The following is a 12,843-nucleotide window of genomic DNA, read 5'->3' as shown; positions in this document are numbered from 1 at the left end:
ACATTTCCCCTGCCCCTCTGACACAGCTGCCAAGTCTACATTGGCAAGACACCATGGACAGGTTCCACCCTCCAACGACGGTTCAACCCAACAACGACCATGATGCAAACCAGGCGCAAAGCTGCCCCCTTCCCTCCCTGCTTGCTCAGTGCTCTGGGAAGGAGGGAAGACAAGAACTTCAGCGTGGGGTGGGATTTGCTTCCTCCAGCCCTCCAAGAGCCCGCCCACGAGCCATGGTCACATGCCCGTGCCCAAGCACCGCCTGATGAGCCAGGTTCTCACTGGCCAAGCCATCAGCACCCATTGCATTTGCCCCTGCAGGTCTGACGCCGGGGAGAGATTTGCCACTGACTTCACCCGGGGCTGGAGCTGGTCCAGTGGTTTAGATAAGCGTTCGGGAAAGGGTCCGGGAGCAGCCCCGTGTCCCGTCCCGACCGGAGATGCTGCGCAATGCCAGCGGCCCGTCCCGACGCTGTCATTATCCAAACAAGCGTCGCACCCCTCGCAGATGTTGTGGAGGCAGTTGGCGGCTCACATGACGTTGACTCCTTGTTTCCAGCTGCTGCAGCTCATTAAAAGGAGCTACGGTACATTTAATCCTTTCCTAATGTCACTTTTCCCTTGAAGCTGTTGCGGCTGTGATGATCACAGCGTTTATGTGACCGTGAGCAGGGGGGACAGTGGCCCACAGCCTCTGCTTGGGAGCGGACATGTGGAGCCAAAAAGACCACATTCCCACAGGGATGCACAGGTACAAGCTGGCCGGGAGGCTGGAAATAAGGAGGTGGCTCCCAGCTGCCCGAGCCATGGAATTCCAGCACAGCTCCTGTACCTGTGGTGGGAGCAAGTAATTTAACTCATCTTCTAACAGCACCTGGTGAGGTTTTGCTGGGGTGGTGTGAATGCCAGTGGCAGCAAACCTGAGGGACGCCGCAGGTCCCTTTTCCTCTATGCCCACCTATGAGGGTGGCTTTGAGCCGCCCTGTGAGATCTGCATGTTGTCCTTCTGCGGTGGGACGGACCAGCCCTGCTTCTGCTGCACACCCCTGTGATTGCCCCAGGGCTGTACCTGGGAGCCAGGGACTCTCCAAGGGTGGCCTTGCATCACCCCGTTTCTTCTAGGCATGGGCAGGCAAAAATGAAAGCCTTTGTCCTTCAGGCAAAAGGATAAACAACCCCGTTTTAGGGCAGGACTACTCTGAGAACCAACAAATGGTGGTGGGACAGGAGCACCAAGCCATCCGAGAGGCGGATTTTCCCCATTCCTGGCTCTTGGTGGAGGATTCTGGCTAAAATTTGGAAATTTCACCCCAAAGCCCAAGCCTGTACTACTGCGAACAGTCAGCTGCAGCCTGGGAAGGATGCCTAGCCTCCAGCCCTGCCAGGGGATGGGATGGGAAGGCATCAGAGGTGTCCTAAATTTGGGACATGGGTATGGGGTGGCGGGAGGCTCAGAGAGCACCACGGAGCTGCAGGGGGAGGTTTCCGTGGGGTGAGCGTGTGCTTGTACATGGTGGTGCACAGGGAGGGAGTGGGTGCCATGGGGGCAGTGAATTGTCCCAAACGCTCCCGACGACGTGTGGCACGGCGGTGGGGGCTCGGCACTGCGATGGCACCGGGGCGACCTGGCCACGCAAGGTGGATGGAGAGCTCTGCCCCCGGGGAACGAATGTTTTCAAGTGAATGTTTTCTACTATTTCCTACAGAGTTTCTATTTTCCCGGACTGAAGCCATAACCTTTGCGTGTGTTTTTTCCAAGCGAGACACAGAAGCAGAAACAGTCTTGAAAGGCTCAGACAGCCCACAGGACTGGGTTTTGGTGGTTTTTTTGGTTTGTGTTGTGTTGTTTTGTTTCGGGTTTTTTTTTTGGTTTTTTTTTTGTTTTTTCCTTGAGACTATTCCAGATTGTTCCAGAGCAGAGACCTGACTGCCCATCTCCCTTCTCCGAGCCGCTTCTGGAAGGTATTACTCATCCTCGCATACCGCGGCATGCATCCACCTCTGGGTTGTCTCTGCACTCTGGGAAAGCTGCTTCGGGCCCCGGCACACCCGAGGGAGCCCCAGGGATTGCTAAGAGTGGAGGTTTTTTCCCTTTCCTGCGCTTACATGCAGCCTCTTCCTCAGCAGCCGGGAACAAAAGGGCCCAGGCAACACCTTGAACCCAAACGACTTTTGGAAAGTCCAGATCTCAGTTTGAAACTGTGGAAGCCAGCGGGAAAACCATGCAAAGTTGTATCAATCCAGTCACCTGTTTTTATTTAAGCCTCCCAGCTGAAATCATCCACCTAAGATAATCATTTCCAAGCCAATCTGGATTCGATTCAGATAAGACAATGACTGACTGGCAGGTTTGTAAACCTTTTCCCCCTGCTGTTATGGGGTTTTTTTTGCCCTTTCCCTGTGGCCTCTTCTGCATCTCTAAACGGGACTGGGAAAGGATGGGGTGGTAGCAAGAGCTTTCCTCGCCTGGCCATGAAAATGAGGCGCACCCCCTCCTCATCCTCCAATCTCCCGGCACGGGAAAGCATGAATGCATTTCGTCTAAACAATTCAGTTTTGGACCACTGCCCCAAATTGATTCGGACCTCCGCGAGCTAAGCGGAGCCAGGCAGGGCCCCCCCCTCCCCATGCCAAGGTCGACATTGTTCCACCCCTTGTACCAAGGCCAGCTCTGGCCCACGCTCTTTGGAAATTTACCCCTCGTTGACTGAGAGCGGTGGTGACACTAACACGGCTCTTGGCGAGGAAGGTGCTTTCTGTCCTGCGTAGCTACGAGCAGAGGAAATAAAGCAACGTCTCTCCCAGAACTGGCTGCACCCAAAGTCTCCCACTAATTCCTTTCTCCATCTCTATAACCCTTTTGCTCCCATATCAGGGAAGCTCTGGCTTGCAGACACGCCGATTTAAGGGTTTGCCAAGAAAACACCATGAATTTTGGATGGGATGCTTCAGAGGGGTGGTGGGAGCTGAGCGATGCTGAGACTTGGGACCGCTTGACGGTCCCCGCCAAGGGGAAGGGATGAAATATAGAGGGTTCAAGCTCCCTGGACAAAACAGTGCTTAAAAAGTCCAATAAAAATCACTGGGAGAAGAATTATGATCGGCTGCCGGGCCCATCAGATTGCTCAGCTTGGCTCAGCCTCCGCTGGGCTTTCATGGAGAGGGGGCGCGAGCAGCTCCTGGTGAGATGGATTGGTCCCCAGTCACCCCTCCGGGCAGGAGCGGGGAGATCTGCCCCTCCAGCGACGCAGGGGTCCAAGAGACGCTGGCAGGTCATTTCTCATGGCTCGCAGGGTGTCAGGCCGCCCAGCTCCCTCCCAGCCCACGGATAACCCTCTCCCAGCCTCCAGCGAGGCGTCCCTTTGCGGAAGGGAGGTCTCCAACCCTGCTGAGACGTTCTCAGTTACAGGCTTTATGCAAATGCGGTTGGGGTTGGGCAGATCCCTAAATAACCCTCCTCTCCACGACGAGGATGCAGAGTTATGGGACTCACTCCTTCCCCGCCGGGGCTGTTTGCTGCCAGGATCTGCAAGGGCTCGGGACTGGAGGCTGCAACCTTGCCAGCAGCGCCAGGGTGAGATGGTCCCTTCGTAGCAAGGCTGGGAAGTGTTGCAGGCACCTACCCAAATCCTTGGTCAAAGGAGGGGCATGTCCTGACCGACGCAGCTCTGATCCCGACAGCCATCCCTATCAGCACCCAGGCAGACACAGGGGTGGCAGGGAGCAGCACTTTGCTCTCCCCGCCAGCTGCACAGGGACATGCTCTTCACCAAAGCGTCCACGTTGGGTGCCTAAAATAGGCTGCACACCCCCTTGTCCTGCCCAAGGGTCCTGTGCAGGCTCTATGCTTTTGCTCTGCTCACCCTGGTCCTGCTCGCTGGCCAGCCGAGGGGCCGTGGGGGCAAATAGCCCAGCACTGGCCTCAGCGTAGCCGGCACAGTGCCTGGCACCGAGCTGGTGGCTGTGACTCGCAGCCCGGGGCTGCCACGGGTCACACTGCCAGAGCACATCAGCTCCGGGCGGGCGCTGACGAGGGCTGTGGCCAATCGAAGTGGCACGTGGAGTTTGGGATGGACAAATGCAGCTGCCCCAGTTGGCATTTGCCCAGAACGGTGCAGGGAGTTCACAGAAAGGAGCTGTTTCCCCGGCTGTGCTGGTGCCCGCGTGGAGCACGCTGGTGGGAGATGTGTCACCCCCAAACCAGCCCTCACCCCTGAAGAGTGGGGGCAGCAGGGCTGGGGCTTCAGCAGCTCTTTCCTTTCATGCGAGATGTTGGCTGATGGATGAATGCTGCTTGCTCCGAGCCCTCGCTTGCATTCAGCCCCTCTCATGGCTATGCTCTGGGAAGATGCAAGAGGACATGGGGACTGGCAGGGAAAAGACTGTGAATAATAGAGAATGTCCTCAGAAAGGCTCTTTTGGACTCGGGAATAGGTATGTGCCCAGACAAACAAGCTCCTAACAGCAGCAAAAGAGCATTGAGAGATCCCTGTGGCCAGCTCAAACTGAGGGACGCTGCTCAAGTGTCACCTCTTGCCAAGGCTGGTAGGCAGCTTAGGAGGGCAAACTGCATGCAAAGCTGACCCAAGGGATGCTTCCCACCATGATGATGGGGCAAAGCAATCTTTTACCCACTCACAAACGCTCCCCTGACCTCAAGCAGGGGAGGGGATGGCACGAGCCGGGTTCCTGCCTTCGGAAAGGGCTGGGGCAGCTGCGCTGGGTGGGATGTGCCCTGACCCCTGGCAAGAAGGAGCCCAAGGAAAGGCAATTCCACCAAGGTTCTTGCTGGGAGGTCCCCGGTGTGAGTGCCAGGGCTGTTTCTGCTCCCGGGGTCAGTGACAGTGTGAGGAAACCCCAGCACAGAGACACTGTAGCTCCACATGCAGCGCTTCCTCTCAGGAACCAAGCTCCTTGCAGAAAGGGCTGTAAGAAGCCATCTCACACGTGGCCAGCAGGACTGGGACAGTGATCGTCCTTCTGTACTGGGCACTGGTGAAGTCCCACCTCGAGTGCTGTGTCCAGTTTTGGGCCCATCACTATAAGAACGACACTGAGGGGCTGGAGCGTGTCCAGAGAAGGGCGATGGAGCTGGTGAGGGGTCTGGAGCACAAGTCTGGTGAGGAGCAGCTGAGGGAGCTGGGGGTGTTCAGCCTGGAGAAGAGGAGGCTGAGGGGAGACCTTCTCGCTCTCTGCAGCTCCCTGAAAGGAGGGGGTAGCCGGGGGGGATCGGTCTCTTCTCCCAAGGAACAGGCCATGGGACAAGAGGAAATGGCCTCAAGTTGCACCAGGGGAGGTTTAGGTTGGAAATTAGGAGAAATTCCTTCACCAAAAGGGTTTTAAGCATTGGGACAGGCTGCCCAGGGACGTGGAGTCACCATCCCTGCAGGTATTGAAAAGCCGGGCAGACGTGGACCTGAGGGACATGGGTTAGTGGTGGACTTGGCAGTGCTGGATTAATGGTTGGACTTGACGATCTTAAAGGTCTCTTCCAACCAAAATGATTCTATGATTCTATGATCTCTGCATCTCCTTGGCTGTGAAACATCCACATTTGTTGGCAGATCCTGTGATAAACCTGGTGGCATTGTGCTACAAAAGATCTGCTCTGCCATCCCTGCTGCAGGCTGGGAACAGAGCAGGTTTGGGAGGCTGTGGGGGGAGGAACAGACAGATCCTGGTGTGGAGCAAAAAATCTCGGTGTTCCCAAGCCATGAGAGAGAACATTCAGTCTGCAAGTTCCTGCTAAATAGCAGGAGCCTGTGAGAAATCTGGTATTTAGTCTGTTGAGCTTTTATATTCAGCCTGGAGAAGACAAGGCTCCAGGGAGACCTTAGAGCCCCTTCCAGTCCCTGAAGGGCGCCTACAGGAAAGCTGGGGAGGGGCTGTTTGCAAGGGCATGTAGCGACAGGACGAGGGGCAATGGTTTAAACTAGAGCAGGGCGGGTTTAGAGCAGACATCAGGAAGAAGTTCTTTGCACTGAGGGTGGTGAGACCCTGGCCCAGGTTGCCCAGAGAGGGGGTGGAGGCCCCATCCCTGGAGACATTCAAGGCCAGGCTGGATGAGGCTCTGAGCAACCTGATCCAGTTGAAGATGTCCCTGCTGACTGCAGGGGGGTTGGACTAGATGGCCTTGAGAGGTCCCTTCCAACCCAACACATCCTATGACTCTGTGGTTCTATACTTAAGCAATTCTTGGGTTTATTATTACCTAAGGATGAAGGCACTGCCCTGCAGGGCTCCAAGGGCTGAGTAGTGCTTGGCTGCCCCCTCAGCACGCTCAGTTTGGAAACTGTGATGCCAAGTACCCAAAGCCCCATCCCCAAAGATCAGTCAGTAAATCTGGCAGGTGAAGATGCTCAATTTAATGAGACGGCACCATGGAGCAGAGCTCGCCCAAGCAGGATCCAGGTAAACCCTTCAGATCCTGCTCTGCTGCAGAGGGGACCGGTTGGGATTGGGCTTCTCCTGCCATGTGCACTCAGCAGCGCAGTGGGCATGGTTTTCTGGAGGTCTCACTGATCCTTAAACCACTAGCTGATGTGCTCTATCTGCCCATAAATGTTCCATTATCAGCAGCACAGTCCCTGTGGATGGGGAAAAGCCTCCCTCAAGCATCTAAAAGTCTCGGATAGACCCTGGGCTTCTTTAATGGCAAGGAGTGAAACAGGGAGTTGGAGACATAAATTTACCTCCCACGGAAGGAGGTGGGGAGAGGGCAGCCCGCTCTGCCCCATGCATCCAGCATCTTTGTGTACCTACAACATGGCACCAAACTGCGGTGTCGGGATAAATGAAGGAGTTGCAGAGGCTGCAGGAGCTGCCAGCTCTCATCTCGCTCCTGAGAAGACTCGGGGTGTACTTGCCAGTGCCAGGGGCTTGGCCAAGGTGGGGACATCCCCCCACTGAGTCCCCTTGCAGCCAGGACAAGATTTTAATGGGAGCTCTGGGGAGGAGCTCTCTGTGGCTGAAAGAAGATGGTGAGATGCACTGTGGCATGTAATTAAGCTCCTGAGGAGTTGGGGAAGAAGATTTCTCCTGAGGGAAGCAGGTAACAGGGGCTGGCATTGTCAGGAAACAGCGTTCTAAGGAAGAGAAGCCCTGCCCCTGCTTGGCTTTGGGTTAGGTGGGATGGTCCCTGTTCCTCACAGCCTGATTCTTCATTGTGCTGGACTCACCAAATGTGTGCACATTTCATCTCGGCACCTAATTTATAAGGCAAAGCAGCAAGAGGGCTGATCACCAGCACCTGAGCTGGCAGCGTGCTGGATGGGGCAGGTTTTGGTGTCTCCTCGCGCTCCTCTCAGCCCTGCAGGTCAGCGGAGACACTTTAAGAAGCACACGTGAAGCAACAAGCACAAACCCGAGGCTGCAAGATATTCCTTGCTCATGCCAGCCTAAGAAAAGACACTAAACCACTGAGCTGCTCTTACTGTGTTTGCAGGTGGCAGAACTTGTCTTTTAAATCAGTCCCCCAGAAAGCCCTGGGCTTCACCTTCCCATGACACTAGGAATAAAGACCTTGCCCCTTTGCTCCCTGGGTTTCCCATCCCGGGACGAGATCCTGAGCACACAGCAACACCCACAGCCTGGGCGAAAAGCCCTGCCACGGGGCAAGCCGTGGCTCAGGGTTCAATTCGAGGTGACGTCCATCACTTTTAGTACAAAATCCTTAATTTATGAACCCTCCTACCCTGGTGAGACAAAAGTAAACAGCCTTTACACTCCGTGTCCATCACAGCTGCGGTGCTGTTCAAACACCCTGGGAATCTGCAGGCAGCGGGATGGGACAAGTCGCCATTTCCCAGGGCCCTCCGGCTCCTGCTGTCACCCTCTGCTCAGACCCATCTGACCCTGAGGGAGCTGGGGACAGGAAAGTCCCTTGGTGACATGAAGGGGGCGGGTATCGATCCGCCTGGGGGTGTAAATCAGGAGGGGAGGACGGTGGGTGTCGGTGGGGTTGTGGTGGTGGAGAGATGGGGTGTGCAAAGAGACGCGTTGAGCCCTGGCTCGGCACGGCACGGGTTGGATTTGGCCAAGGACAAGGGGAGGACACAGGCAGCGTGATGCAGCAAAGCTTTCTCAGGACGATCGTCTCTATTGCAGCTTGCATAGATGTGGAGATCCAAGCCCATCGGGGACTCGCCACTGTCCCTAGGCTGCAGCCGCTACTGCAGGACCTTTTACTGCAGGACCCGCAGCTGCAGGAGATCCTGCCCCAAGCTGAGATGCTTCCCCGGCTCTTACAATCACCGGCCTTGAGACATCTGTGAGCACAACTGTCCCCAGCAATCACAGAATCACACAGAATCACAGAATGGTTTGGGTTAGAAGGGACTTTAAAGATCATCTAGTTCCACCCCCCTGCCCTGGGCAGGGACACCTCCCACCAGACCAGGTCTCTCAAAGCCTCATCCAGCCTGGCCTTGAACACCTCCAGGGATGGGGCAGCCACAGCTTCTCCGGGCAACCTGGGCCAGGGGCTCACCACCCTCACAGTAAAGAATTTCTTCCTGATATCCAATCTAAATCTACCCTCTCTCAACTTGAGGCCGTTACCCCGTGTCCTATCATAACGCTCCCTGATCCAGAGTCCCTCCCCATCCTTCCTGTGGGCCCCCTTTAGGGACTGGAAGGGGCTCTAAGGTCTCCCTGGAGCCTTCTCTCCTCCAGGCTGAACCCCCCCAGCTCTCTCAGCCTGTCCTCACAGCAGAGGGGCTCCAGCCCTCCCAGCATCTCTGGGGCCTCCTCTGGCCCCGCTCCAACAGGTCCATGTCCTTCTTGTGCTGAGGGCTCCAGGGCTGGACACAGTGCTCCAGGTGGGGTCTCCCCAGATTGGAGCAGAGGGGCAGAATCCCCTCCCTCGCCCTGCTGGCCACGCTGCTTTTGCTGCAGCCCAGCATGCGGTTGGCCTTCTGGGCTGCCAGTGTGCATTGCCTGCTCGTGTTGAGCTTCTCGTCCACCAGCACCCCCAAGTCCTTCTCCTCAGGGCTGCTCTCCATCCATTCTCCGGCCAGCCTCTATTTGTGCCTGGGATTGCCATGCCCCAGGTGCAGGACCTTGCACTTGGCCTGGTTGAGGTTCATGAGGTTTGCACGGGCCCACCTCTCCAGCCTGTCCAGGTCCCTCTGGATGGCATCCCCTCCCTCCAGCACGTTGAGGTTCGCATGGGCCCACCTCTCCAGCCTGTCCAGGTCCCTCTGGATGGCATCCCTTCCCTCCAGCATGTCAGTTGTGCCACACAGCTTGGTGTCATCGGCAAACTTGCTGAGGGTGCACTCGATCTCGCTGTCCATGTCACCAACAAAGACGTTAAACAGCACTGGTCCCTGTGCTGACCCCTGAGGAACACCACTCATCACCGGTTTCCATGTGGACATTGAGCCGTTGACTGCAACCCTTTGAGTGCAGCCATCCAGCCAGTTCCTTATCCACCGAGTGGTCCATCTATCAAATCCATGCTTTTCCAATGCCACTACCCACAATGCCACTACCCACAGCCGTGTCCCACCCCAAGGACCCACAGAGCCAGACATGAGACACGCTGATGTTAATGTACACAGGTCACATCAGCACCTAACATTGCTCAGCACAAGAAATACACGGATCTAGGCAAACGAAAGGAAATACTCATAAACAGCAGTAAGCAACATTTAGGTGTTTTGTTCTCTTTTTGGGGGATTTTTGGTTCTCCAGTCCTCCTCCGCCAGAAAAAAACCCAGTTGGGCTGTTCTTTTACCCTCTTTGGGCTCTTCTACTGCAGTAGGAAACCACTAAACTTTAATAATCAACCAGTGGTGGTCTTGAGTCCTTACCTTGGTTCCATCAAACTTTGCTCTCCTTTGGGTAACCCCTCTGCGCTCATAGATTTAGCACCTCTGTGAAAAAATCTTTCTGCATCTTCCCTACACTGCCATGTGCTCCTAGAAACACCCATCTCTAGGGATGCTGCACACTTGGTTCAAACTCTCAGACATTTTGGGCATAAAAAGAATCCATTTGCCCCAGTACAGGCAACAGAATTAATGTATTAATTGAATGCATTTTTTTTTATCTTAAGCAGGCAATTGCTCGAATGACATTTACCATCAAGATGCTTTGAAAGAAGAGACAACGTACCTGCAGGCTCTTCCGTGCTGCTGGCAGCGGTGGTGGGGGGAGCGGCTGGGATCTCTGCGCAGGACGGTGAAAAGAGAGCAGGAAAGGAGAGGAGATAAAAGGAGGCATTATTCCCGATCCCAAAGAGCCTGGCCCCTCCACACGCTACATTGTCCCTTCCCAACCACGTCTACCAGCAAGGGCTGTTTCCCAGCCATGTCCTCCAGCATGGAGCCTTGCAAGAGCCCCAGAAACCAGCACACCAGGACCATACCCTCTGGGGAACTGGGCCTCCCAGGAGGCTGTGGGAAAGGGGTTTTTTTAAACCAAAAATTTTTGGCTTGTGGCTAAAAAGAGCAGCATCAGCACGGCTTGGTGATACCAGGTTGCTCCAGCCAACAGGCTACGGCCAGCCAGGTGATCGATAGGGTGCCACAGCCAGCAATTGCGATGGTGCCCAGACACAGCCCGCTGCGATTTTTGGTCTCAGTTCGTAGCCCAGGGTGGGGGATGCTTTTGCAGGGGCTCAGAGAGGGTAGAAGCCAGGCAGGGCGCTGCGGTGCCGGCGGGCAATGGGAACCCTGCTGCCTCTCCCTGTCCCTGGATTGTCCAACTCTCCCAACCTCCATCCACGTCCGAGGCAGCGCTACCTCCACCCCACTCCTCTTGTGTGAGACAGGAGCCAGGTACAGCGTCTGTCTGCTGGGACGCAAGCGTTGCCTCCCGCATTTAAAGGAAATGCAAACATATGTGGTGCCAGTGCAATGGTCCCCGGGTTTGACTTGGGGCCGGCTTTGTACGCATAGCTGAAACCACATCGCGTTCTGGATCTTCGTGCCCAAGTCTGACCGTGTTTGTGGATGAGGAAAAAGCTGGACTGCAGGTGGAGCACATTATATGGTCCCAACTTTGACAAGACGATCTCTTTTCCCCGGTGCGCATACACAGCTCTCACTACTGACATCTTTGGCGCATTTGGGGCACCGTGCCGCAATTTCTGTGCATCCTTGGGAATCCTGGCAGGGCAATACCCCTAACCAGGCCATTTTGAAAGTAGAATTTAGGCATGAGCCAGGGGTCAGCATCTGCCTCCTCCTGCTTTTGCTCTCGGGAACCTGCCCGGCTACGGAGGCAGGGTTTGATGGGGTCTGCGTTGCAGTGGTGGCAGTTCGTAGGGGTGCAACCCAGTTAGCGTTGGGTGGCTTTTTGAGTCCTTCACCCTCATGCAATCAAACAGAGGCACAAACCCATGTGAAACACACAGTGGATGATCAGGCAGCACATGAACATCCAGCACAGCTGTCCCCAGGCTGGCTGGATGGGCGCGCATGCCTGCCGGCGTGGGCTGCTGTGCAGACACAGCCCAGTCTTGTTCATTCCCCACGAGGTGATTTTTACACGGCTCTAAGTCTTTGAGACAAAGAAAATACAAGCAGTGGTAAATCAGAGAGTAACTGCGCTCTCGCAGACGCGGTGGCCAGCCCCGTACCCTTGCCCTCCAGCACCGGGTGGGAGAGCAGGGTGGGTCGGGACGGAGAGCAAGTGCCTGCCACTACGCGTGTACAAAATACGCGTGAACTGCATCCCCCTACGCGTAGGATATGCTGACTGGCGTTTTACAAGGACAAAAATGTGCTGGTTTGGGGTTTTTCGAGGATGAGAGAATTGTGAGTTGCTCACGTCCTCGCTTTAACGGTTTTAGCATCGTACGTGCAAGATCAAACTCCCTACAACTGCACGGCGCCTTGGTAGCCAGGCCAGAGCGTTACTTGAAAAAAAAGTTTCAACCCGAAGCTGCGACCTCTTGGAAAGGGTGTTCTGCTGTGGCTCAGAAGTGAGAGGCTCTCACGGGCGCTGGAACAGGGCAGGACAGCCCTGCCAGGCCCACGCCAGCGGGCAGCCCTGAGCACAGCCCGGCTCCAAACGCCTGCTTGGATCGTTTTGAAATTCTCCGTCTGTCTTTATTTAGTGCAACGAATCCCAAGGGAGGTGATGCAAGGAACAATTTACCCTCTGATTTACCACGGCCCTGGGGAATGATTAATGATAAACCTTTGCGCATACTTGCTGCAAAGCATACCGGAGCCATGACTGTAGCATCTTGGGGAAACAAGCATCTGGTTTGAGCTCTTGCCGTCCCATTGCGACACGGGGAAGAATGAATCTCAAGTGACCAAAAACCACCCTGGAATGTATGTGTTTTCTTCAGCAGGAGAAGGTGGAGAAAGGGTATCTGACCCGTAATGTGGCAATGGCCATCCTGAGAGGCAGATGCTGCGAGGGACCAGTGCAGGAGCAGACTGTGGGTTCCTGACAAAGACTTGATTCTTTCAACCTTCACTTTTCTTTTCCCATTGTTTTTTTTTTTTTTTTTTTTTCCTGCTCCTTTTAGCTACAGGGAGCCAGACTCTGGGGGAGCAGCCCCTCTTTCCCAGCCTGGCCCAGCCACCCTAATTTTGATGCTTCGTTTCATTAGGGCGGGCGGAGATGTCTCTCACAAGGTGCAGGAGCTGCTGAATGAGCCAAGAGCAGCCAACCCAACAGGCGGCGGAGGGAAGCCGAAGGGCAGCGGGTGCTCAGCAGGGATGGAGCGGGGACGGGGATGTTTGCAGAGGAAATCCTGCACGGGAGAGACTCCGGGAGCTGTACCTGGTTCCTGCTGCTGTTGTTTTAAGAGCAGAGGATGAGGGCAGCCTTGGGAAGGCAAACTAAAACGCAAACCCAAGGAAGCAAAGGGGTAACCCA

General features: G+C 55.4%; 1 protein-coding gene across 1 annotated transcript in view; it reads right to left on the bottom strand.

Annotated features, from left to right (window-relative positions):
* NTN1 (netrin 1) overlaps positions 1 to 12,843 on the bottom strand; it is a 113,608-nt gene that overhangs the window by 24,849 nt on the left and 75,916 nt on the right. Inside the window, exon 4 of the mRNA XM_054222091.1 lies at positions 10,120 to 10,173. Within this exon, the coding sequence (XP_054078066.1) occupies positions 10,120 to 10,173 (54 nt within the window). The remainder of the gene's footprint in view (positions 1 to 10,119; positions 10,174 to 12,843) is intronic.

The sequence above is a fragment of the Rissa tridactyla genome, chromosome 15 (genome assembly GCF_028500815.1).
Source record: "Rissa tridactyla isolate bRisTri1 chromosome 15, bRisTri1.patW.cur.20221130, whole genome shotgun sequence".
Classification (NCBI taxonomy): Eukaryota; Metazoa; Chordata; class Aves; order Charadriiformes; family Laridae; genus Rissa; species Rissa tridactyla.
This window is presented reverse-complemented; position numbering and strand designations above follow the sequence as displayed.